The sequence below is a fragment of the Colletotrichum graminicola genome, assembly GCF_000149035.1.
Source record: "Colletotrichum graminicola M1.001 genomic scaffold supercont1.6, whole genome shotgun sequence".
Lineage (NCBI taxonomy): Eukaryota > Fungi > Ascomycota > Sordariomycetes > Glomerellales > Glomerellaceae > Colletotrichum > Colletotrichum graminicola.
The window spans coordinates 521284-547447 of NW_007361010.1; the positions used below are offsets into that span (position 1 = coordinate 521284).

The following is a 26164-nucleotide window of genomic DNA, read 5'->3' on the forward strand; positions in this document are numbered from 1 at the left end:
TATTCCTCTGGCGTTCGTCCACGCCCTCGTTGAGCCAGTCCAGTCTGTACCAGCGTGTTTCAACTCTCGTTTTCGGGTTGTTTATGGGTTATTATAAGCCCCTCACGGGCCTTACAGGCGGAGTTTGCGATCGAGATACCTGTCTTGGTTGTCTGAACGGCATTCGAGGCAACAAACTTGGTCAACGGTGGCGAGGACGCAACAGGTTGGTGCCCTTTGGTGAGTGGGGCTCGCCGGCGGTTTCGTCTTTGATCGTGCATCTTTCTGGTCAAGGTGGAGTAGTCACTGCGGTCCGTTGTAGCCCTCGCCGGTACTGGTGCGGTCCTGCTCTACGTTGGCCCGGCGGCAACCGCAACGGGCGGGTGACGGGACGCGGGCAAGGGACGGCCCCACTTCGGGATCAAGTCGGTCGGTACCCGCTCTCCTGTACACCGTACTATCGGAGCTACCGAGGCGGTTTGCATCAACAAACGCTCGAGGCCTCAAAGGGGTTTGTTTGTCATTTACCGAACTTTTTAGAAACGAGTCGCAGACGCCAGTTTGGGCCCAGAGCTGGGCCAATGTTTTCTGGGTGGTCGATTGCCCAGGGTCAGTCCAACGCTTCATCCTTGGTCAATTTGCTTTGACCGACCTTGGGCAAGTGCGATATTTGGCCAAAAGCCCTGAAGCATCGGCTTCCCCCATGCCCGCTTGTGGGATTTGGCGTTCGGCGCTCATAGCTCGGGGCTGACGCCGACGCCGATGCCGACCCGCCGATCATCTCCCGCAAGCGAACGCGTGTTCCAAGCCCAAACGTGGTACCATCGAGAGGGTCATCGTGATAGGAGAGGGAGAGAAGAGGGTGCGGGCGCATTGGCGAGACGTATCTCAGTATCCTCGTCATCCTGCCATCCAGAGCTGCTGCTGCCCCATTCCGTCGATGACTCGTCGACTCCTTCTGCGGGCGTTGGTTTCCCCCGAGATCGTCGCCCAACAGACACCGTCAACACGGGAAACACCCCTGGGGGGGGGATAATGAAAACAAAAAGGTGGATTCGTCACCATCATTCCAACCGTTACTAGCCATCGGGGAAAGGTACAGAGGTTGTCATCCCGTCCCGCTTCGCATTCGGACCGCACGGGCCACATCCTTTTCCCTCTCTCCACCGACCGCCGACTGACGTGGGAAAGCCGGGCTGCGCTCCCGCATTCGCTTAGCAGCCAAGACGCCCTAACCACTCCAGGCTCAGACGATCGCATCCTTCTTCCCTCAACTCCCGTCACCCGCCCTATCAGATGTCGAGCATCTCGTCTTTTTTCTTTCTCCCTCTCTACCGAACCGCCCTATCGGATGGAGGGTGAAGAACGTGGCTGTCTAGTAACTGGTCCCAAGTCACCCCCCCCCCCCCCCCCCCTTGGGTAGAGACGAGTCATCTCTGCTATCCTCTCTGCTTCTTCTACCTTGCGCCAATCGCTCTGACAGCTCGCCTTGTGGGGCAGGCCGCGCTAACGTGGCATTCCCAAGAGAGCTTCTACCGTTTCCTGCCAAATGCGGGTGCGAGAAGGATGATGAGCCACCGCCTCCGCGAGAGCCTCTTCCCCCCCGGTCTGCGATTGACGCCCTAGTCAGGCGCAACACTGCGCGCCTCATACCCCTTCCTGCGTCCAGCTAGATGGGGTTGCGTGTTTTCACGAGCTTGCGTGGAGTCGTCCTCCATTTAAAATAAACCCTGAAAGGAAACCTCTAAGAGAATGCGAGCATTCCTGCTGCCTTGGTCGCTTGGCGGCGATGACAGCTTCCCATCTTCCTCCCCCCACCCCTCTTTGGGCTTAGTCGGCAGAACCACCGTAGCAGGACGTCAGCGCCAAAACGGAAGCCTTTTTTTTTTGTCTGACGCGCGCGGGTCGATATGCTTTCCTTTTGGCGCGTATGTACTCCGTACATGTATACATATATATATATATATATGTATATATATATATGCCGGCTGCTTTCCACGCTCCGGGTTTGTGAGTGGAAAGTTTGCTTTTCGGTTACAAACAGCAAGGACCCGAGCTTCCGGACAAACGTCCGTATTGTTTTGAGACATCTCGTCTCCTGTGGCACGCATACGCTTTTTTTGTTCATAACGGTATATAAGAAAACACCCTCTGTTTCTTCTGGGACGTCCTCCTCAACTTCGTCCCTTGCCCGCCTTCTCACCCCCTCCACGGAGCTCATCCTCTCTTTTTGCGCACGACGACGAAACCAAGACAAGACGCCCTCCCCCCCTTCCGCCTATCATGTCCGGCCCTTCGCCCCCTCTGCCGTCCAACCTCGTGGTCTTCGGCCCCGATGCGAACTGCACGCTCGACCTCTGCCCCCTCGAGTACAGCCTGTACCAGTACCGCCCGAACCTCGCCGTCAACATCCTCTTCCTCGCCCTCTTCGCCCTCGCCGCCGTCGTCCACATCGGTCTCGGCATCCGCTGGCGCACCTGGGGGTTCATGGCCTTCATGATCGCCGGCTGCTTCAGCGAGATCATCGGCTACGTCGGCCGCATCATCATGTACTACAACCCCTTCCAGTTCGCCGGATTCATGCTCCAGATCATTTTCATCACCTGCGGGCCGGTATATTACACCGCTGCCATATACGTGACCATAGGCAGGGCGTAAGTTTTTCTCCATTTTCCTCTCTCCCTCCCTCTCTCCCTCTCTCTTTCTCTTTTTTTTTTATTCTTTCTTTTTCCCTTGTTGGCTTTCTTTTCTTTTCTCATGTGAAACCCCTCGTTTTTTCCTTGACCGCTGCTTTGTTCTTCCCCTCCCTTGCTCGTGCGGCTTGTTGTGTATATATGTATATGTATAATAGCTCGCATCGCTCCCCCCCCACGACATGTCATCATCTTGCATCATTGCGACCTTCCCGCAAGAAAAAGAAAAGAAAAGGAAAATGAAGCGTGACGAAACCCCCGCTGACTCAAGCCCCCCTTGCTCGCGGCAAACAGCATCGACTCATTCGCGCCGGAGCTCTCCCGCATCCCCACCAAAGTCATGTACTGGCTCTTCATCTCCTGCGACGTCTTCTGCCTCGTCCTCCAGGCCGCCGGCGGCGCGCTGAGCACGACCTCGGCCGGCAGCTCCGACGTGGGCGTCGACCTCGCCATGGCCGGCCTGGTGCTCCAGGTCATCGTGCTGGTGGCCTTCTGCGCCCTCTTCGCCGACTACATGGCCCGCTACACGCGTTCCGCCGCCGCCCGCCCGCTCACGCGTCGCGACAAGCTCTTCTTCGGCTTCCTCGCGCTGGCGATCGTGCTGATCCTCGCCCGCTGTGCCTACCGCGTCGATGAGCTCAGCGACGGCTACAATCAGTCGGAGAAGCTCACGAACGAGGGCCTGTTCATCGGCCTCGAGGGAGTGTAAGCGGACCCCCCCCCCCCCTTCCCTCCCCCGGCTTTCTTTTTCATTCAGGTATCGTTTTAACTGACATCATGTTCCCAGTCTCATCATCTGCGCCGTGTTTGCGCTGTGCATCGGTCACCCCGGAATGGTCTTTGGCAGGAGAAAGGTCAGCGATGGCGTGCGCAAGGGGTCCAGTGCCGAAAGTGGCATGGAGAGCGGCACATCGCAGATGGAGCAAAAGTGAAGGAGATGCCGGTTCTCGCTTCCGTGCGGCTTGCACTGCATGGAGCCTGGTTTCGATGCCGAGCGGTGTGCTTGCGTGTTTCTCGAATTCGTGTAAAGCGTGTCTGTCCCCAATGCCCAGGGGCCTGTTTCAAGTATTACATTAGATGTGGTTTCTAGCGCTTTACCCTCAGCGCTTGGGTATGTCAAGCAGAGTAATTGATGGTACTGTCAAGTCGCGTGAATTGGCATCTCGCTTTGCGTGACTGTTTGGCGGTCGCATTTCTTGGATAGGGACTGAGCAATATATCCAGATCTGGAAACACGCAATTGCTGTTTCATACTTGTAGCCCACTAGAAGGCTAACCACAAGTCACTGGAAGACATGCTACTGCAGGACCCGTGGTAAAAAGCCCAGTGTGAGATGCGAGTATCGGCATTCATCGAGCAAGAACAGATGACAAAACGCAACGTGAGCATGGAGCGAGCTCGCAGCATACTGGTCGAAACCTGGTTCTGCTCACGGAAGAACGGTGAAAGGCATCGCTCGACTGGGCTTGTATCTGATCGCTCCGGACCCTTTCGGAAAGGCAGGCCGCAATCAGGACTGTCCGGCAGGCCCGGCCTCTCGCCACACCCGCGCCGTCGTCCGTCCGTACGGTTTCCGAGTGTGCGGAACGGGCCACCGTCCTCGTCAGCCCGCGAAGCAGAGATTCCAGAACTCGGGTGTGGGGAATGTCTCGGCCGGAGGGGGTGCTTCTCGCTGAGGTTTCCAAAAAAAAAGGTCGGCGGGTCCAGGGTTTTCTCACCATGGCCTCGATGCTCTCTGCCCGAGAGTGGTTGGGGGAGGCGAAAGGAACCCCAGACAACCCATGTTGGATTGTTCGGTCACTGTGTGTATGTGTGTGTGCTGGGTGGGTGGGTGGGTTTGGGTCTTTAGAGGTGGCCAAAGGCCGCAGATCCAGCGGCCGGCCGGCCCGGGACCCGTCCGTGTCCGGGATCGGCACGTTGCCCCACCTCCACTCACTGTCGGCCCCGCTCCGTTCGGATGCCTCTTAACAGCGTCCGTCCGCTGCAGAACCGGCCCATCCGCCCACTTCACGACAAATTAGTCCCGTCAATGCAGCCTCTGCCATCCGTAGACCGAGCCCAAACATCACAAAAACCCAACCCACGCATAAAAAGAAAACGTGTATTCGTCGTGCCCAGAAAGTCAGATAGATTACCACCGCTTTTTTTTCTTCGTGGCTTCGCCAGGTCGTCAGCTCTAGCGCCTAAGCTCCTTATAACGCCATTCCTCATGCTGCATTCGTGCCCCTCCCAACACAGGATGGCAAACGACAGCCTAGCTGGTGTAGCTGGTGATGATTTAAATCACAAGACATGCTATACCAACAGTCACTTCGAACAAAAGAGACACTCGATTCCCTCCCACCTCTTTCCTTCCTTTTCAGGATGATATAAGATTCGGTGCGATCTTGCGGGGATGTCTTCCAATCCAACCGAGATCATGACCCAACCCTTCACTGGTATAATGCTCTCGAGCCGTATGATATTGCGACACGATGTTGAAGCGAAATCCCAGCAAGGTACTGCAGGTGACAACAGGGCATCGCGTTGCGTTGGATGCCATGCAATGCAAAATGAAAACGCCCCCCCACATGGACCCTTCAACTCGACCTCTCTCCAACACGTCATGAGGAAGAGAAAGAAGAAGACGCCCTTGCCAGACTAAGAAGACTGCTCGCGACGCCGCCACAGACGACACTTGTTGGGCCGTCCTCGTCCTCGTCCTCGTCCTCGGTGTCTCCCGTCTCAGCCGTCACCAGACACGGCTCCGCCGTATTTTCGGCAATGGCCGGTTCCGTCGTGTTCTTGACGTCGGCCACGGGTTCCGGCTCGTTCTCGCGTTGCTTAGTGCTTGTCTCCTCGGTGTCCTTCTCCGGAGGCCCGTCACGGCTGGAGGGTGGCTGCACCGTGACTCTCGGCAATGCCCCCTCACGAGGGGTCTCCAGCTGCTGTCCCGGGCGCGGCTTCACCTCTAGCCTGTCGAGGGGCACATTTTCCTGCCCCGTCTGGAGCTTGTAGTTTGCGAGGCCGAGCTTCAATCGCAGGATTCGGGCTTTCTGTACGCCGCACAGCCTTTGTCAGTATTTGATACCTAATCATGCGCTGGCCGCCAATACGGGATGCCGTACCTGTCGCGCCTCCTCGCGGGTCAACAACCTCCTCGGCCTTGCCGGGGGCTGTGCCCTGGCGGTCTGCTCTGCGTCGGGCTCGGTGAGCATGGTCGTGTTCTCCTGCGACGTGTCCATGGCCGAGTTATCAAACACAGACGAAGTGTCGGGCGACGCGGAACGATTCCGTAGCATCTGTTGCTCCTCGCGGGGTTGCACCTTCTCGAGCTGTCGTTGCTCACGTGGTTCGTCGTGCAGTTTCTGTTCCACGAGTTGGTCCTGTTGCTCGCCCTGATCCTGCCATGGAGACACACGCATTAGGTTCCTGTCGCCGAGACCATACCGAAAGCGCTCCATCAGTAGAGCACCACTCACCTCCTTGGTGTCGGGATCCATGCCCATCTCCGTTTGTGCGGGCGCGGCGGGAGTTGGTGTGGATGCAGACGTATGCGTGGACGTGGACGCGATCGTGTCCTCTGATGCAGCCGCTGGTGTAGCAGGGGTGGGAGTAACAGCAGAGACATGCGGCGGCACGAGTGCAGAGGCATTGGCAATTGCAGAGGCAGACACAGAGGATGCGGCGGCGGCGGGCTCCTGGCACTGCTTCTTCTTCGCGACGGCGTTCTCGTCGAAGATGACGGAGGCGAGAGGCCGCTTGAGACCCAATGGCGTCTTGATGGGACTCTTGCGAGGCGACCCGGGCACCTTGCTGTGCTTGTGCATCTTGGTGGGCGACATCGCGTTCACGTTCGCGTCCAAGGGCGCGAGGGCGCGTCTCTTGGTCGGTGATGAGGGGTCCATGGTGTGCGTGTGGTCGTGTCGGGAATTGGACGCGCTTTTGCCTGTTCAGGGACTGAAGGATGTACAAAGCCAGCGACGAGGAGGATGAGCGGAACGGGGAGTCAAAGTCCTTGTGAAAAGTGTTGGAGTGGAGGAGGAGGAGAAAGGTAATGGAATGAAGATGAGAGGGGATGAGGGTTGGGGGGGGAGAGAGAGAGAGAGAGAGAGAGAGAGAGAGAGCTGCACAGATGCAAAAGAGCTATTCCCACACAATTACCCGATTTACAAGCTTGGGCGACTTTAGGCGTGGATTTCGCGGTTCGGAGGGGGCGGAACCGGGGGGACACCGTTTAAACGAATGGCGGGTTTGAGTGGCCGCGTGCAGCTGTAGCAACTTGAAATCCAGTCCAGAAGGAAGCTCTGTGCTTAAAACAAACAAACAAGTGGCAATCGGATATTAAACCACTCTGCCTTCTGTGTGCCGTGTTTGACGTTGCGAGGGCCGTGTGTATTCTCCAACTCTAAGGCTTAGAGAGGAAGAGAAAGAGAGGAAGAGAAAAGCAGGCAGGCGATGCAAACAAGATGCAATTCGTCCGACACAAGAAATATCTCTTCAGGGGAAAAGGGGAAAGGACGGGATAGGTAGACAGAGACACCGACGTGTTGTTGATAATGAAATGTTCCAGGCAAAACGCGTACTAGGCCGGCGAGAAATGCTTAGGGACCCCCCCCTTAAGGTACCTACTAAGACACCTGTAGGCTGTGTGTGTGTGTGTGTGTGTGTGTGTGTGTGTGTGTGTGCCTGTTGCGGGACGGCCCCTTCCTATAGGTACCTTGGGCTACTCGCCCAACGGCCACGGTTGACGAGCAGCGTGTTACGTACTGAAGAACGACCGCGTAGTGCATTTGTCCACCGCAGGGAAATGGCTGTAACTCTGAGGCACTCGCTGTCTTGCGCCTCCCCCCCCCTTTCCACCCAACGTAGTTCGGTACAGGTACTATGCCGTCTGTTAGTTATCTCAGTCACGTATGTATTGTGCAGATATTGCAAGTAACTGACACCAACTTGACACCAAAAACCACCATCAACTTTCTCTAATCGCGGCTCGGTTCCTGTACCCCCCCTCCTTGGTTTGGTGGCTGGCAGTTTTTTTTTTTTTTTTTTGGTCGCGTACCCCTGTTCATGCAACTACTACTTACAGTGTGTATATGTGGCAGCTAAGACGCTACAGGGGGCCAAGACCCAACGCCTACTAGTAGGAGCCAGAACGCGGCTGACATAACTTGACCCATCCTTTAACCCCCTGTAAAGTCCCCACAGGCGCGTCCGTCATTCCAGGGGTCCGCTAGCCATTGCAGATCGCATCCGGCCTAGCGTTGAAGAAAGTGAAATGCACGTCCGGGGGGTGGATGCATGGCCACGGTCCACGCCGCTGGGATCACACCTTGGACGTGACAAGCTCCACGTCCACCATCTGCCATCTTACCTTATCCCGTCCCATCACTCTAGACGTCTGCAGACAACAGCCGCCTCTACCAATACACAGACAGCCCTTACACAATCCTCTCCCTTTCTCTGTCCAAATAACAATCCAGTCTCACTTCATAGGGGGGACAAAATCCTTGTGAACTTGGGTATCATTCCTCTCGCCCTTGCAAGAGTCGCGCCGACGCTCCCATCGTCGCCAAGGAACCTAACTAAAAAGACGTCCATGCCGCCAGACGAACAGATAGCCCGTGAATGAATGTCTCTCCCACCAAAATACCAAAACGTGATACCGAAACTAGAAAGAAATGACTCGTCAAGGGGTGGGGGGGATAAGAAAAGAAACAGATGTCAAGTGCTGAGCCAGATGCCCTCCAAGCGGACTTTTCACAACTCGTCCAGCTCTCCTCAAGTATAAAAGGAAAAGGGGGAAAAGAAAATCAAGATACAAAAGTCGCTCTCAAAAAAAAAAAAAAAAAAACCACCAAAAAAAAAAAACACCAATACGGAGGGTTGCCCATGCTCTTCCAGTTTGGATCCTCCCCAAGGAACGCCAACCCCCCCTGCTTTTCCTCATGTGATGGCGCCTACCCACCCGCCCGCTGAGCCGGCCGGTCATTATTCATGGAAATCTCCGGGGTATCCAAACATGAATCGCCCACGTCTGCCGTCCACTTCCCGCGCCTTGTTTTGTCTCCCATTCACCCTCTCTTTGCTCCTCTCACGTCGACGATGAAACGTCGAACGAGTACATACTGTTGTCGAACTGGAACGGTTTGTTGAAGTCGTTGCTTACTTCGTCCCAGTTGGGAAACTGCTCCATCGGCATCGCCTCCTCAAGCATCAGGCCCTCAATCTCGGCCCCGCCGTCTTGGAGCCCGTCGAGACCGTCCATGTTGATGCTGTTCATGTCGAGGAGCAGATCCATGTCGATAGGCTGCCAGTTGAGGTCGATGTCCAGATGAACACCTTCCGAAATGTCGCTGTTGGGCTCCGACGACCCGCTGTCCTTGCTCGACTCCGGTGTGTCGTTTGGCGTCAGGGACCGGTAGACGCTCATGTCGCTGATGACGCCGTTGGCGCCGAATTCGAACTTGCCCAAATTGTTGAACAGGCTTTGAGGGTCGATTGTCGTCGCCCAGCCATCCATCGGCGCTGCCGGTGCAGCCATCTCCGCCTGCTTGTTCTCCGTCTTTGGCGTGCTTTCCATCTTGCCCTCTGCGGGCTTGTTGTCCTGCACCTTGCCTCCCATCTTGCTGCCACTGCGCTGCATCGAAGCATCGCGAGACATGGGCGTCGCGCCAATGTTGCTTGCTGGCGTCTGTCCCTGCCTTGAAAGGCTCTGCCCCATTGGCTGCGCCGTCTGGGGCTCCATCTTGACCTGACCGTTCGCGTCCAGACCCAGAGACTGGGCAAGGCTTTCCTGCATGTACTTCATCGGGTCTTCCGCGGGCTTGACGTGCTCCTCTTGAATGTGCGCCTGGCGCGCCTGGTCCGAAGCGAACCCCGTGATCGCCATCTCGCAGTCTGCCTCTGGACATAAGAACATGGGCTTCGGCGGCGCCTTGGGTTCCGGCGCAGGCTGTCTCTTGAGCTCCGGCGATCCCGACTTGCTGATCTGAGGCGAAGGGGTGGCCTGGTTCGGTTGCTGCGGCGGAGTCGGCTGCGTGCCGGTCTTGGCCTTTTTCCGCGCCGGGAGCTGTAGGTTCTCCTTGGTGACCTTAGGCTTGGAGAAGTGGATGGGTTCGCCGTGCGGGGAGCTTGCGCCAAAGGGGAAGGGGGGCTGGCTCGTTGTCGGTGCCGCCGGGGGGCCGCTTTTGCTGTTGGGCCGGCTATGTATCTTGTTGTTCATGTTCTGTGTCTGCTTCTCCAAGTTGGCCATGTTGGCCATGCTCAGAGGAAGTGGCTGGCCGCCTTGGCCACCACCAGCCCCGGCTTGGTTGGGTGCTGCGGGCTGGCCTTGCTGAGGCGGTATGGCGGCCTTCTTGCCGAGGTTGGCGCAATCGCGCGCCATACTCTCAAGCAGCCGACGGACCTCGTCAATCTGAGCAGGCCTCACACTGAAAACGGGCTTGGGGTTAGTCATGACTTCACCATCAGTGAATTGTCTAATCATCCGCAGACGCTGTCAAAACGTTAGTGGGGAGCCTAGGCCTCGGGTTAACGCGTATACTCACAGCTCGGAAGTAGCTCTTGGCGCGCGCATCGTCACGAGTCGCGGCGTACCACCGGCCAAGGGCCTTTCCAATCTTGCCCATATCCACCACAATCTTCATTAGCTTGGCGCATGTCTCTTGGCGCTGCTCCGGCGTCATGGGAATGTCGGGCATGTGCTCCGTCATCATCAACCTCTGCTCTTCCTGGCCTATCCGTCTGAGCTTATCAAAATCGCTCTCAGTCGGTGCGATACCCGCATTCGCCGCTAGCATGGCCTGATGGCGGCTCTTCATGGCTTCGTACTTGGCCTTCTGCTCGGGTGTCATACTCGCAATCTGCTCAGGGGTAAGGTTCGGGATGGGCCGCATCTGCCCGGGAACAGCCGCAGGCCTCTGAGGCTGTTGTGTAGCTGTCTGAGGGACATCGGCGGGCTCATCGGTGCTGGGGCGCTTGAGGTTCTTCTGCTGAGTTGCCGGCGAGGGGTTAGGCGGTTGCTGTTGGCTGTTGTTCGGGGCGGGGCGCTGGTTGTTCTTCGCCGCCGCAGCGTTGGCGACGGCCTTTGGGTCAGGGGTCGCGCTCTGTTGCTTCGGCGGGGCTGGCTGTACCGCTTGGACAGGCGTAGGAGTGACGTTTGCCGGTTGGGCAACCTGCTGTGGCATTTGAGGAGGTTGAGACGTGGGCATAGGGACGTTCTGGACCCCAGGCCCTGCGTTACCCTGCGCTTGGGCTTGGCGCATGGCTATTTCTTTCTGCATGGCTGCGGTCATCTGCCGTTGCTTGATCTGAATAATGAATTGCCTCAGCTGGTCATCCGTGAGACTTGCAATCTTGGGGTTCGCTTTGCGGGCGTTCATGATGTCGGTTGGCGTCACTTGAATCATGTGAGCCTGGATAGAAGACATGTTTGGAGGCATGCCTGGCTGGTTAGGCTGCTGCTGATTCGGGACGCCGTTGCCCGCCTGCATGACGCTCTGCTGCAGCTGCGACTGATGCGGCTGTTGTGTTTGCTGCGGCATATGCTGTTGTGGCTGCTGTCCTTGTTGAGGTTGCTGGGGCTGTTGTTGCTGCTGTTGTTGTTGTGACAGTTGCTGCTGCTGCTGCTGCTGCCCCGCCGCCGCCGCCGCTTGCTGCTCCCGGTTACGCTTCTCCATTTGCCTTTGCATGTATGTAGCGAACTGCGACCTCTGGATCCTCTCGAGGTGCTGTTGTAGCTGGGGCTGGACGGGATTCTGTGCAAGCCATTGCCTGAGGTCCTTCCACTTACGCACCTCTGGAGGAGCGTGGAGTTGGTTTCCTAATTGCGCGAGAACTGGCGGTGGGAGATCCATGCTGTCCATCATGACCTGGTGCGCAGGCGCCACAGGCGTACCCTGATTCCTCAACCTAGCCAGCATCTGCTGCTGCTGAGCAATGACTTGCTGCTGGTTGTTGGGGGCTCCCGGCTGCGCCTGTTGCGGCATCATACCGTTTGGCATAAACTGGTTGCCGTTGGGCATGTTGAACTGGCCCATCTGCCCGGGCCTGCCCTGCATCTGACCTGGAGTGGTTCCAGCCTGTGCCATGGCGTTCATTTGCATCTTGCGCTGCTGCTCCTGCCACTTGGTCATGACCTCGTGGAGCTTGTCGGGTGGCAGCCCGTGGACCGCCTGCCTTTGTTCCGGGTTCATGCTCGCCATCATGTTGTGGAAAACAGGGTTGTTGTTAAGGTTCATGTTGCCACCAGCGCCCATCGGCCTCTGGTTCCCCTGATTGAACCGAGGGTCGAGGGTACCGGCGAAGGGGCCGTTGGCCTGCGCTCCTCCCTGGCCTTCCATGGGGTTCATGGCACTTGGGGGGCGGCGCATGGGAGTGTTCAGGGTGTTCATACCCGGACTTTGGGAAGGGGGGGCGCCGCCAAGGCCGTTTGGTTGACCCTGTAATTGCCTAGCCTGCTGCTGTGCTCGCATCTGTGCCGCTTGTTGTGATTGTTGCTGTTCCATCTTCAACTGTTGCGCCTGCTGCATGCTCAGCTGCTGTTGGGCTTGAGTGGGCCGAGGCGTCTGGTTTTGCCCGGCCTGGTTGGGCATCCCTTGACCTTGCGCACCGACGATGGGTTGCGGAGTAGCGTTGCGAGCCGGGCCGTTGCTGGCGGGAACAACCATTTGGCCCTGCTCTTGAGCAAGGATGCCGGCCTTTTGCTGGTTCATGATGCTCTCCATGGTGTTGAACTGGCCAAAGTCGCCATTGGCAGATTGCATGCCTGCGGCGTTCATCAGGGCAGGATTCATCTGTCCTCTGCCGGCTTGCATGAGCGCCTGGGCTTGAGCCTGGTTCATGTTGGGGGGGATGCCCCCCTGCTGCTGTTGTTGTTGCTGCTGCTGCTGCCGCTGTCTCGCCAAGGCCGCGTTCTTCGAGAGACCTTGGAAGGCCTGGTGTTGGAACCAAATAAGGACCGGATCCTTCCCTTGCGCGGTATACTCCTGCGCCCTCTGAGCAAACCGGGTCTGCACAATGTTGCGGTAGTGGTTCTTCTGGGGCTCGGGGCACGCAGAAGCCATCTTGTGGGCAAGCTCCAAGACCTTTTGCTGGTCGTGCGGCGTGAGGCTCGACGCGTCGGCCGGCATACCGTTTGGGGGCCTGACCTGTCCACCGGGCATCTGGAACATTTGCTGGTTAGGCCCGATCGGCTGACCACCCTGGTTGCCCATGTTGACGCCCATCTGGCCCTGTTGGGGGATTTGAGACGCTTGCATCTGGTGTTGCAGGTGCTGGAACCCTTGCTGTTGGTTCTGGCCCATCCCCCGGCCCATCTGGTTCTGCATAGCAGCATTCTGGTTCATCATCAGCTGCTGTTGAGCCTGAGCGGCTGCCTGCACTTGGAGGTTGTTGGTGAGGTTCTGCTCGTTCGCTTGTCGCCGTCTGTAAAATTCGTTCGTTTTGTTGCTCATCTGCGCCTCGTACGAAGTCTGTGTCTACCGTTAGCTTCCTGCCTGCAACATACAAGAGTGGCCCGGCTGGAAAGCTTACCTTGTCTTGCGACTTGTTAAATGCGTCGCGCTCAAAGTTGACGCCCACTTCCGCCGCCTTCATGAAATCAATGTTGGTTACGGCAAGGCCGATATTGGTGATCCTAAGGGGAAAAAGTCAGCCACGGCGAGCACATGTAAGGCAGAAAAAGGGTTGAAAGCATACAAGTTGTGGCACTTGATCATGCGTTCCTGGATGGCAACGCCGGCCTGCCAGCCTGTATGCGGCTGCTGCTGGTTAAGCATGGTCTGGTAGAGAAACTGGTTCAACTGAACCTGGGAGGGCCTGGGGCGCGGTTGCTGCTGCTGCTGCATCATCCCCGCCGCGCCCGCCATGTGCTGCATATTTGCGGCCATGGCCGCTTTCCACAGGGTTTACACAAGTCCCCTAGCAACACGTCTTCCTAAGCCGATAGCTTTGATCGAGAATGGACCGGAGACCGTCAGGCGGCTGCTGAGATGAGGGCCGCTGTTGAGCGAAAAGTGCGTGAGGATCTGGGGTGCGTTCGCTCGCTCGGTGATCAGGTCTGGGGAGGATCAATAAAAGTCGCCGAGGGGGTGTTGAGAAGTTCAACACTGAGGCACGAGCCGTTGACTATCTGCAGGATGCCTAGTAACTTGCGACACGAAGCATCAAAGAAGTATTTTGGAAGTCTCAGGCGGGTAGAGGCTCGCTGTGGGGTATGGTGATTGAGGCCACGATATCCGTGGATATTCCTTTTTGTCCGGAGGGGGCGGACAGATGGTTGTGGTTGGGCGGTGGTGGTGAAGGGGAGGATGGTGAGGCGAGGCGAGGCAGGTGGTTCGACGGTCTCGTCTCGTGTTTTTCGTCGCCGGGATTGCGTGGAGTCGATCAAGGGAACCGAGCGCCTGTGTAGTAGCAAGTACACGGAGCCTGGTCTTTGTCGCTGCAGCACACCAAGTTGGCGAGGGCGAAATGGAGAGGACGACTCGAAAGAGAGCAGGAAAGAAGATGGTGGAAAGCCACGGCGCGAGGTGGCTGTGGATGGTGGGTTGTTATGGGATTTGGAAGTATTCGTCCAGGAGCGGCGGAAATTCCAGAGAGTGGAGGGTGGGCGTGGACAGCCGCAGGTCGAGACAAAGCAAGCCGGGGGGGGGGGGGGGGGGGGGCTTTTGAAATTGGGACGATGCTACGCGTACGGAATCGTTGCTGTGCAATTTGTCGCTATGTAGTCGTCGCCAAAACGTGGTATGGCGGACGGTCGACTCGGACGACTCTCCAAGGAAAAAGATGCGCGCGTGGGGGGGGGGGAGGGGACACGACGAGAAAAGGTGTCGTGAAGTGTGGTGTTGGTGAAGGAAGAGGAAAAGAGGCGGAAGAGGTGGTGGTGAGTGAGGTAAGGTAGGTGAAGTAGGCAATGGGCGTGTGAGTGCGTGCGTGTGTGAGGGAGGGTGCAGTGAGCAATGGGTTACGGCAGCAGACGGGATCGTTGGGCGTGGTGGAGCCTCTAGAGATGGGCTTTGCTCGATCAGTGCCAGTTGATTTAGGTTCTGGTGGGCTCAGGATTGACGCTATTTAAGCGTGGAGCCTATTTTTGCCTGTGGTCGACTGGGGTGGCTGAAACGAGAGATGAGAGAAGTCGAAGGGAGAGAGAGAGAGAGAGAGAGAGAGAGATGCAGAGACGCGGTGGTCAGGGTGCAGTGTAGTTGAATATTATTACCACGTCTTCTCTATCTGAAGTTATTCGGTGCGAAGAAGAGGAGGGAAGGTCGGCGTCGGCCACATACCCAGAACACGCGACCGGGTGAGTGAGGAGAGAAAGTGAGATGGTTGTCGTGCAGAGAGGGAGAGGGAGGGAGGACGAGGGTAAGGGCGGAGGTTGCAAGAGCAAGGCAGGGTAAGGTGCCTAGGTAGGTAGCAGATACCTAGGTCAACCAGGTAGGGCCAGGAAAGAAAGAGGGTGCGCGCGCAGCAATGAGATGGTGTGGAGGTAGTGGATGTGAGTGAGACTGTGTGGATGACGAGACGAGGAACTGAGCGGAAGAGACGACTGAGATTATATTACGGAGTATCGTTTTATTTAACACTGGTACGAATGCACTTCACTGTAGACGAATATATCTTGACTACATAGTATGGGATGCCTAGAACCGGCTAGACTACCAAGCTTCAGAAATATAAAAGATGCGACAAACTACGAGTCCAGTTCCTTACTTGAAGACCGCGACAAGACGGATCGGAGGCGTCGACAAGATCGATGCTAATACGATCCCGAGGACCTGCGAGTTAAAAGTAAAAATAAAAAACTTGGAGAGCTTTCCTGACTATGGGTGCAAGGGCAGCACACCCACTCTCTTCGCAATCATGTTAAATATATGTATCGTGTATTTGGTATGTTTTTTGAGATATCGTTCTTGGGACTGGGCGAGAGTGAGAGAGAGAGAGAGAGAGAAGAGAGGATGGCACGATGGAGATGCACGGTGGAGAAAGAGAGAGGAGGGAGAGGGCGTAGAAAGGGGAAAAAAAAAAGAGGTGGGCAAGAGGACACGGCGGACGGGGATTGGATGAGAAAGACGAAAGAGAGCGGGGTGTGGATCTAGAGAAAGTGGGAGGCAGCTGTGGAAGGAGCCGGACAGACGAAAGGGCAAGAAGCATGGGGCTAGTACCTAGGCATCGACATGGACTGCAAAGCAAGGTGCAAAAGGTACTTCATACCCACCCTACCTTACCTAGTAGTACATGGTACAGTGTACCTTTGAGTCTGGGCGAAATGGAGTGTAATGACAACCGTCAGCCAGCACGCACCTGGGACTCTGCCTACATGCATTTATTCGTACAAAGTCTGGATTCGATAGATATAATATATGTTATGGAATTGATATTTCGACTTGCGCATTTCTGTCTATTCTGTTGTTGTTGCTGTTGCTGTTGTTGGTCTTGTTAGAGACGGATCGATATCGATATAATGCCAACGGCCAAAGAAACAACGCGCATACGATGTATGTATATGGTCAAGGTGTAATTCGAGAGGTACCCATTCACAAACTCCAACCCCCCAAGGTACAACAACATTTGCTGCCAGTACCGATACCCAGCAGCCCAGCCCGGCCCAAGCCAGCCAACACACTCGGTATATCGCAACGCTACGCAACGTACCGCAACGAACGTATCGTACTTTTGTCGTTCGGCGCACGCAGCGGCATTAGCGTTTGCGATGGGGGGGAAAAAACCCCCCGCCCTTGGTCATAAACATTGGTAAGTCTCTTGGTACGGGATAACCTGGTATACCGTATGAGGATAGCAAAAAAACGGCATGGCAGGGGAAACCAGAAGGGAAAGAGAGGCCAGCGGGCAGAAGTGGGCACCTGGTCAAAATGGGGGTCCCTTCCCTTGAGAGAGACGACTTTTTTTCTGCCCTGCCCTTGCTTCATGGATAGGTACCTGCGATGTATGTACGTACTTGTACTACCTGTATGTACGGATACAGAGGTATGGAGATGGATGATGGGAGGCGGGACCAGGAGGGGAAGGGGGGGGTCCCGTGTGGTATTAGTGACAGGGGGGCGTGGCTCGTTGAATTCTCCCTCCCACCTGCACGGCGCACCTGCCTCATCCTCCTTGTCCCTCTCTCAGTCTCTGCTTCTGCCTCGTCTGCCTCTTTTTACCTGTTCTGCCTCTTCTGCTTTTTGACTTTTGCCTCGTCTATACTGTCTTGATGATGGATGGGCATTAGCACTGCTTGTGTGTGTGCACGCCCGCGTGTGGATCGACCGTTTCCCTCTCGTCAAAGAAGTACCTCTTCTACGGCAGTGGCGGCGGCGGCAGCACCACCACCACCACCACCACCACCACCACCACCGCTGCCACCTACACCCACGCTCACACACACACACACACACTTCTTACTTCTCCGCACCCAAGCCGCAAGGTGACCAGACCTCTCGACATTCATTGGCATCATTGCAGTTGTCTCACCCTGCCCAGGACCCTGTCCCGTGAGGCCCTTGGCCCTGTGCCTGATGCAAGAAAAGCCTGGTGGGCGGCAGTTGCCAGGTACCGACCTATCGTGTCGGCGGTGTGGGAAGCGGTCAACATGGGCCAGAGGGCCGCATCATGGGTGCTAACATGATACATATGTGCAACCTTGAAGAACGACCGAAGCAAGGTCCTCCGGGTCAACGACTGACGCCAGTCTCGCAGCTATGAGAGCACTCGTAGCAGACGAGGTCAAGCGGCGATGCGTGGTGCAAGTGTGGTGGTACCTCGCCTCATTTCTCCTACGCTCCTCCAACATCTGACCTTCCATGCTACCGGTAGTACCGTGGTACTTCCGCTTCACGCCATACTAGCCGACAGGAAACGACAACCCGAGGGGGGGCCAATGCCGGGGCCAGGGTCAGAGCCAACCCTCGACACCGGACCCCGAATATCTGTCTGTCTGTCTGTCTGTCTGTCTCTCTGGGGCGCCCTCTCTTTACCTGGTTTCCATTTGCTCCGAGGCCATTCCGGCTTGTTTCTGGCCTTGGGCACCGGAGCGCTGTCGGCAGTCTTGGAAGACTTGAAAGCAACACCCACCACGCATCACGGATCCAACAGCCAACACGCACATCGCTGCCATCCGATCAGCATCAGTCCTCGCCGGAAGATCATAGAGGAGCAGCGCCCCCATGGTCATCGTAACCCCAGTCACGGGTCTCACTTGGCAACGATTTACATCACCCACCCAACTGAGCAGGCCAAGGCACGCCGGTAAGCACCGGTACGACCACGCCTCGGTACCTTTGTTTTATAGGAGTGTGCGCGCATCCCCGGACTATCCGTAATGCCAGTTTAATGCGCAAGCCATTCGACAATTCGACGTTGGACATTCGATATCCCCTTCCAACAGCTTGCTCTGGCACCACCGGCAGACGAACCAACAGCCGTCGACCCCGGAAGCTTCAATGTTTACCGCCTGCATTCTTTCGTCGGCGCCCCAATCCATTGGTCCACTGCTACAAATTGGCAATGTCTCTCTTCCCGGCGAGACATTAGCCCACTGCCAAGTTCTCTCTCCCCTCTATTCGTAGGTACCAGTTCGGATTACCCGTTGACCCTTTTTGAGACGGGCCACGTTAGTCTTTGCCTTTTCTTTTCTTCTTCCCTCCGTCTTGTCAGTAGGTAGGCGCGCAAGCCTTGGTCATTCCTTTTGCTTTCTTCTGCTTTCATTTTCATTTGAACCATTTCCCCGTCCCTGTTTCTCCCGGTTGCTATTCGTCCGTCGTCTCCTCTGCACGTCTCCACAACCCAGCAACACGGTCCCCAAGTCTGAGTCTATTCCCACTCAAGCATATCCCCTCCCCTGATCTCATTCCGGCGACTGACTTTTTTTTTTTTTTTTTTCTCTCTTCCTGTCCCTCTGGCCTCTGGCAATATTTTTCTTTTCGCGTTCATAATCCAAGGTCAAAGTGCCCAAAAAGGACATGTAATCGCGGCAATCAACGTGGATCATCCGGGCCCTTGCATTGTCGAGCAATGTCGCCCATAAGCACACGGGATGGGAGCCTCGCCCAGTCTTTGCAGGGGGGTGGGAGGCGTCTAAACTAGTACAAAAGTGCTGCTACGCGCCTCGTTGTGGCCAGGGAGAGCAACACGCTTGGAGAGAGAAAAGACGGGGCCTTCGCAGACTCCAACAGCTCGAGGCTCCCAGTTCGTGGCACAAGTCGCTGTCTTTCCCTGTCGTGTACACTGCAGTGGACAGAGTGCTTTAGGACGGCCCCTGTCTAGTGCATCCGCACACATCAACGCTAAGCCGAGAATGACCAAGTCGTGACGGCCTGCTTCTCACTAAGGTACGTGAGGAGTCCCGTCCCTGAGCTGTGTGTGCCAAGTGATTGCAGCTGTATGGATACCTGACCTGGCGGTGTATCCGCTGGCAATCTGTATTTCTCACAAAGTCATTCTTGCTCGCCGGATTAGCAAAAAGGCATACGACTACGTGTTTGTGTGTCTTGACGAGGTGCGATGGCCAATGGGTTGTGGCCGGCGCCGCAGACGAACCCAAGACTCTGGAGCGGACGTTGGTATTAGGCTCATCCACACCTATTATCCATCTCAATACGGGCAGTCAAACGGGACGAAGTACACGCGCGTCAGGAGGAGAAAGTAACCAAACCAGGGCACGGATACGCAAGGCCATGGGCACCTTGCGAGTCCCAGGATCCAGTCAAGCTACTTAGTTCTGCATCAGTTACCTCTCGACGTGTTCCTACTGAGTATGCAAAAATGCATTGTAACCGTACAGACTAGCCCACCCATGACTGGTGTATTTGGCGCAACGTGGGAGACGGGCAGGGTAGGTGAAGCAAACAAGCGGCGGCCACACCATTTGCGACGCTACCAGCTTCAACACTACCTATCCACGAGGGCCGTACTGGCCATCATCGTCTGCGTCTGCCGATAAGATTCGGCAATGCAATGTAGCCAACACGACAACTTTTTGCCGTCACACCCAGCGCGGGCTTTGGTGACAAATGGCGAAGAGGGAAAGAAACAAGGTGGTGGTAAGGTGGCCGGGGCCAGCGACGGAGCCCGTTTCGATCTGCGATGTTTGTATATCTGCCCCGAGCTCGACGGGCGACCGCCTTGCTGGCCCTGTTCACCGAGTAATTGATACAGGGTGCAAGCAGATAACCTTTTTTTCCTATCTCCCTTTCTCTCCGCCCAACCGCACCGAACCTCGTGTTACCTTGCTTGTGTCGAGGTGGCATACCACCACTTAGTAATTCATTCATCCCGCGGCTGGGGAGGGTGGTGTTTTCTTCCATTGTCGTGATTGACACACTGTGTGTGTGCCCTTCTCGACCAGGTCCATGTCTGACCAGGCTCGGACCCAATCATCATCACCCACCCCCACCGCTGAGGTGCGGTGTTTGTTGGTGATTTTGCTGCGCGTGAACCGAAGGACATTGGTTTGAGCCACTACGAGGCCTCTCTTTCTCTCTCACTCTCTCTATATATATCTCTATCTTTATCTCTATCAATCTATATATCTATATATCTATCCATCTCCTTCTGCTGCAGCAATGCTCTCGACGACTCGTCCAAAATCACAACAAGCAGACCGGAAAAGGGCGAACTGCCTGGACTCGGGCCGGTGGTTGGCTAGACCTCGCGCACACGCATGCGACAAAACCTTGGCCGTAAAAGGGTTGTTCGCGCCCCTAAACGTGCAACGAGCTGGAACGACACCCGAACCTTGGAAAAGAGGTCATTGTTTTATACGGTTCGTATACATGTATGTAGATGGATACGTGTACAGTGCAGTGGCGATCATCTCGGTACCCGTCTTGGACAAGATTGTCGTCGGGGTCGTATGTCTGCGCGATACGTACTGTATGCAGGCGGCATCGGACTGGCTGACTGGGTAGCGCTTGTTCGAGAGAAGGTTGCGTTACTGAGCACATCAGTCAGGTTAACAAGCAACACCCAGGTCGGCCCCAGCCTGAAGGGAAACAAGGTGTTGGCAGGTTCGAACATCAAACGGAACGAGGTCGTCTGTCTTTCGGCTCTTCCTTTCGTCGCATTCCTGCCTGTTGGGTTTACGGATACTTTCTGCCAATCCGGTTGTGGCTGGCTGATGGAAGAATGTGTCTCGCGGATTCGCGCACTTGGCCGCCCAAGAAAGAAAGGTGTCAGCGGGATGAACCCCGTGCCGATATCGAGACCTCGTCCCAGTTTACCATGCTAATGCGTATCCGGCGCTTTTCCATCAGCCGGTCGGGCGTCTGGGCAAGGTACTAACTACCATGGCAGTACCTATGTACGCATACCTGGCAAGAAAAAGGAAGAAAGACTTGTCAAACCTCTGCAGAGGATCTCCAACTGGAAACCCAGTCAGTCCCCTTCAAACCGGTTACACCCTCCCACTTCTCCTCCGTGCATCACGCCCCTCCCCTCAGGCAAGCCCAATCAGGTTATGCCTAGTGCCCAATCGGTGCTTGCTTAACACTGCTTGTGACTAGCAACTGCGAATCCTGAATGGTGGTAAAAGGGTGCTCCCGCTCAACTAGCTGACTGCCTCAACCAAAGTATCCCTCCCATCAGGTACCTAGGTAGATGGTTTACCTACTTGCCTATATACCTACCTACTCAGTATTTGTAGAGAAAGAAAACATACCAACCTCTTCGGTTTGCATCACTCGGTGTTGGTTGCAGGGCACACACATCGTTCGTTACTCCTCTGTCCGCGGCACGGGATAATACTTAACCTACGAGGCTACGACTGAACCGCCTCTCCCAGCCGTATGGTGCCGACTTCACCTCATTTCCATGGGAGCGTCCGGTCTTGTCACGCCGTTAAGCAGTGACCCATGAATGACCAGACCTCTTGCAATAAGGTTACGTCCCAGACTCGTCTCGTTCCAGCCGCGTCAAGACGCACGTTGCACGTCCTCGGCCACGATCATGCTGGATCCGAGTCTGGCCCTACCGACCTTTGACCGAGGAAACGATTTCTGATACCTGACACCCACAGCATCCTACACTACTCGCATGCATCGTCGATCCCTGCACATCCAGATGGGTTGAGAACAAGCCACCACCACCACTACCACCACGACACTGGCTCCCTTTTCCCCACCAACGATTACCCAATGCTGGAGGATTCCTCGACTGGACCGGCGGGATGATGTGGTTACGGCCGGGCCAGCTTTGCATGGGCTCTTTCTGTCGAAACGTCGGCCAGGCATGTCGAGAAGATACAGAAAGAAAGAAGAAGAAGAAAAAAAAAGGGAGAGAACCCCCCCCCCCCCGGCTTGCGTCGCGCTTGTTGGCTGCTGCGTCGTCTCCTCTCCTTGATTCCATCCCACATATACTTGTAGGTGCAGGCACCCGATGCGCCCATGTGTCGCAGACATCCCGCGCCTTGCACGAGCTGGCGGGGCTGCACCCGAATGACAACTTGGCAGCACGCAGACTGAAAGGAGAGGGACGACAGACAAGACAGCAGCAATATGGCGTACTGTGGAACTGGTTACTCCATGGTACATTGTACATATATCAGGCACACGCAGGCGCACAGACACGTACTACCAAAATGCTTTATCGGATTGTTCCCAGTTTGCCCCGCGCGCCGCGTACTTTGGCCGGCCAGATTAGCACATTCGTTTCACATGGAGACGGCCTAGACATCGTGGACGGGGGACCCTGACCAGCTGTGCTATCTTGGCTATCTTGGCTACAGATGGCCTTTGCTTCGATGCCGATTCCGTGCTCGCCGTTGTCAAGTCCGAGATGGACTGGATGATTCATCGTGTTTGTGCACCGGGCCCCGTACAGCCATCGCCGGTTTCCAAAGGGTCGTCATCCTCTCCCGGTGACTATCACCATCAAAGGGTCGCGAGGACATGGCCAGCTAAGGGCACGTGGGCAGATGGTCCTGCTCTTGCCGTTGCCAGCTGTCCAGTGCCTCCATCAGGTAGGTAGCCGGCGCTCGAACTAGACGATGATAGCGCGTGCTAGCTGCACGCCCGGGAGGGGGGTTCGACCAGACTGACGGACGAGGGCGTGATGGCGTAGACTCGATGCGCACATGTGGCTGACAGCAGCCAGTCTCGGTCGAGCTGATCGCCTCACTCGCACACTTCACCCATCCATTGGCGGTGCCTTGTCGGGTCACCTCAGCCTAACAGGGGAAGGCCAACGGCGCTATCAACCAGACCCTTGGTCAATGACGAGCAGCTCCAATGATGTCGGGATAGGGAGCTGCTTACAGCTGAGCCTGCTTCCTATGACATCTCGGAGCCCACGACCTCGAGGTACACTGTGTACGCCTCGGAGCGGAAGGGGAAAGTTAGCTCGGGAAATCTTTTGCCACAGACAAAGCCGGCCGACAAGCTGGGGGAGACTTTTCTTGGCCCGTTGCTCTCTCCCTCGCCTCCCCTCTGACTCCTCTATCCTGCCCATGATTCTGCAGGTGTCGGCCAGTGCTTTGGGCTTTATTGGCCCGTGTCTCGAGGCGATCAACGCCAGGGTTCAACTCGAGTCATCTCAGCCGGGCAGGATTGTCGGGCCAGCAATGGCCGTCTCATTGCACGCATCATGCACCGTTTAGACCGGGGCTTCACGGGATCGACTGCTTCTCACGGCCGATCAGGAACAAGACGCTGGCAGAAAGGCCGTCAGCGAAAAGAAAATAAAGCGGCGAGCAAAATGGAGGAGGGGGAACCTCAGCGTGGTGGCCCTGACGTCCTACGGATAGTCTAGTGCAGGAAACATTTGCACCGGGACCCCCGCCTCCCACCCCGAGTGGCTGCCAGGGACCACGGGATCCAAGTGACGCCGCCGGCGAAAGATTTGGGGGGGCATATGGCAGACACCATCGACATAAGTGTAAAGCACGTGCAGGGTCATATCAGTTTACACTGGGCCAGGGGGGCCGAAAGTAGGAAAAAAAGAAAAGAAAAAAAAAAGAAAAAAAAAGAGGGAAGATGACAAAACCAGAAGAAAAGGCCTGTACACTTCTGCCATACCAAGTAGACGCGCGGCGCATTGAACGACTGCGCGAGGTCTGCCTTATTATCCTCGTTCACCCCAGAATCAGTGTGTATCATCCGGTACCTGCATTGCAACCAACGTTGGACTCGTGAGACGGTCTCTCTCGATGGAGCCATCCATGGATGAACGAAGGTCTGGGCAAAACGGGTTCGGACAAGGCCAACGTAGTACGGTACAGTACAGGGCAGCCCGCCATGGCCAGCCGTTATGCCTTCGCCGAGGGGAATTCATGATTGGAACCTCCCTTTGACCTTGGAGATGATTCAAGGTTCTGACAGTCATGTGTGCCGTCCTGTCCAACGTTACCATTGCCCGTTGTGCGCTTGGTGTCGTTACATGTTCTCTGTGCTCTTCTCCACATCTGCGGGTGGGGGCTCTAGCGGCAAGCTCTTTGATGCGCGATGGACCTTGATATGGACGAAAGCAGGACCTCGGTGTCGTTAGAGTTTACGCCTTTGTCCCGCTTGAACGGCACGGGTGACGGCCATGCCAGCCAACGCACTCGAGCGCGCCTATGCGGCCATCTTCTCTCTCTCTCTCTTTTTTTTCTTTTCTTCTTTCCCCCCCCCTCCTTTCTCCCCTTCTCTCGAGGTCGAGGTCGAAACGTCACTCCAGCCTGGGACCTTGCAGGACATACATGACATGAAGCATACTGGCAGCAGGTCAACAGCCCACTTCCCCTCTGGCGATCGAGGAATGGCGTCGCGGCCAAGGCACTCACACACACTCATGCATCGATGAGCACCAGCTAGAGTCGGAACCGACATGGTGACGGAGATGGCTAGCCACCGTCGCCTCGCTCAGCCTGGCGCGTGCAACGGACCGCATGAGGCAGCAACAAGAGCCGCCAGCCTTTTGGTTGCCACTGTTGGAGGAAGACACAGACCACAAAGAAACGGAGAAGCACGGGCGGTAGCTCTATATACTACGTACGTGCTCTATCGATACAGTCAACGATGTCTCGTGGCCATACACAAATCGACGAACGGCCGAAAGACTGGTTTTTATGTTTGCCGGGCTGATGGGATAGAGACCGCCATCGAGGGTTCGTCGCAAGTGGCTATCAGTCGGAAATCCGATGTCCAGGGGTGGGGGAGAATGCGCTTTCAGAATTCGATTAATGTGCAGTCTAACTCCTGTGAGGGAACCTCTTCCTCTTGGCCAGGATACGAGAGAGGGTCAGGTAGGCGCGTGCTGGAAATCTGGAAGAATGGGGGAGAAGCCTCAAGCGCGGTTCGTCCCTACATGCGCAACACAAACCATGCGCCTTACACGGCAGCTAGAAATAATGACTGTTGGCGTCCAGCCTCCATCTGACCTGCAAAGCGCACCGCCGGTGGTCGGCTCCTCTTCGAGACGCCTCGGGGACAACACAACGAACCCATTAGCTTATGGATAGACCGGCGCCGCTGGACGTTGAGTCCGGAGGTCAGTCAGCCACCCGGTCACTTATTTGCGAGGGGGGGCGACCTGACATTTGCTCAATGCAACAGAAGAGGGAGAAAGAAAAAAAAGAAGAAGGGGGAAGAGGGAAGGGATGGAGGCGTGCCAAATGGGGGTCGCGTTCAGTCATGGAATACCCCTGCTCCCTAGTTTTGTCGTCGACAAGGGTGGGGAGCGGACAGCAAGAAAGCGGCGGTCGACAGAGCAGACAGACAGTGATGGAGGGCGCGGCTGCGGTGCTAATCGACGGCGGCCGTAGAGCAGAGAGTGGACCGGAAGCTTCTCTTAGACCGAGGGGAGAGCAGCCGGTCTCCGGGCCGTCTGGATGCAAAAGTCACGCCGGACCGGCGCGAGATGAGAAGAGATCCAGCGAACCTTGGACACCCACAAGAGGTCCCCCTCACTCCTTCTCTTGCGCGCACGCACTCTAACAGCACACACACACATATACACACACACATAGCTGTATCCGTACATACGTGTACGCCGTCGGGCCTTAGCATGTTGCTATGGAGTGGGGGGGGGGAGTCTGAGTAGAGACTGGAGAAGGAAGGTGAGGTGCGGAGCGCACAGACGAGACCTGCAGGGCATCCCTAGGTTGAAGATGGCTTTTGGAGTCACGCCAATAAGCTTGGCTCTTCTCAACTGGTAGAGTCTGGTACGGAGCCCCAAGGGGGGGGGGCTCCAGGTCTGCTTCTTGGGAGATGGTGGTGGAGGGGGATAGGGACAGTTTCACCATATGCGCTATGAGCATCCGAAGTTTGCATGCCGGCTCTACTGCCAAACCCCTCCTCCTCCTCTCTCTCTCTCTCTCTCTCTCTCTCTCTCTCTCTCTCTCTCTCTCTCTCTTTTCCTATGTTTCTCTGTTTCTTTCGTCTCCAAGCTGTCGATTTCCTCTTCCTTCTTGATCAAACAATCTTACAGGCTGACAAGATGAAAAGGAGGGTGAGAGACGAAGGACATGGAGTTTGGTTAATGGATGTCGCCGCCCGCCCACAGTCGGTAATGCGAAGGCATGTTTAGTTATACCTCCAGA

The 26164-nt window shown here is 56.1% G+C and overlaps 4 protein-coding genes across 4 annotated transcripts; 2 read left to right on the forward strand and 2 right to left on the reverse strand.

Annotated features, from left to right (window-relative positions):
- Positions 1-2262: 2262 nt before the first annotated feature.
- On the forward strand, positions 2263-3604 carry GLRG_02194 (RTA1 like protein; the record flags this gene model as incomplete). Its single annotated transcript, XM_008092852.1, has 3 exons — positions 2263-2633; positions 2967-3377; positions 3460-3604. The coding sequence occupies 3 exons, from the start codon at positions 2263-2265 to the stop codon at positions 3602-3604; spliced, it is 927 nt and encodes a 308-aa protein (XP_008091043.1).
- A 1672-nt stretch (positions 3605-5276) lies between these two features.
- On the reverse strand, positions 5277-6560 carry GLRG_02195 (uncharacterized protein; the record flags this gene model as incomplete). Its single annotated transcript, XM_008092853.1, has 2 exons — positions 5277-5708; positions 5781-6560. The coding sequence occupies 2 exons, from the start codon at positions 6558-6560 to the stop codon at positions 5277-5279; spliced, it is 1212 nt and encodes a 403-aa protein (XP_008091044.1).
- A 1370-nt stretch (positions 6561-7930) lies between these two features.
- GLRG_02196 (uncharacterized protein) lies at positions 7931-8284 on the forward strand (the record flags this gene model as incomplete). The annotated part of the gene is made up of 1 exon (XM_008092854.1): positions 7931-8284. The coding sequence occupies one exon, from the start codon at positions 7931-7933 to the stop codon at positions 8282-8284; it is 354 nt and encodes a 117-aa protein (XP_008091045.1).
- Positions 8285-8746: 462 nt separating this feature from the next.
- Positions 8747-13544, reverse strand: GLRG_02197 (uncharacterized protein; the record flags this gene model as incomplete). The annotated part of the gene is made up of 4 exons (XM_008092855.1): positions 8747-10150; positions 10203-13127; positions 13189-13291; positions 13354-13544. 4 exons carry the CDS (start codon positions 13542-13544, stop codon positions 8747-8749), a joined length of 4623 nt encoding a protein of 1540 aa, XP_008091046.1.
- Between the last annotated feature and the right edge of the window lie 12620 nt (positions 13545-26164).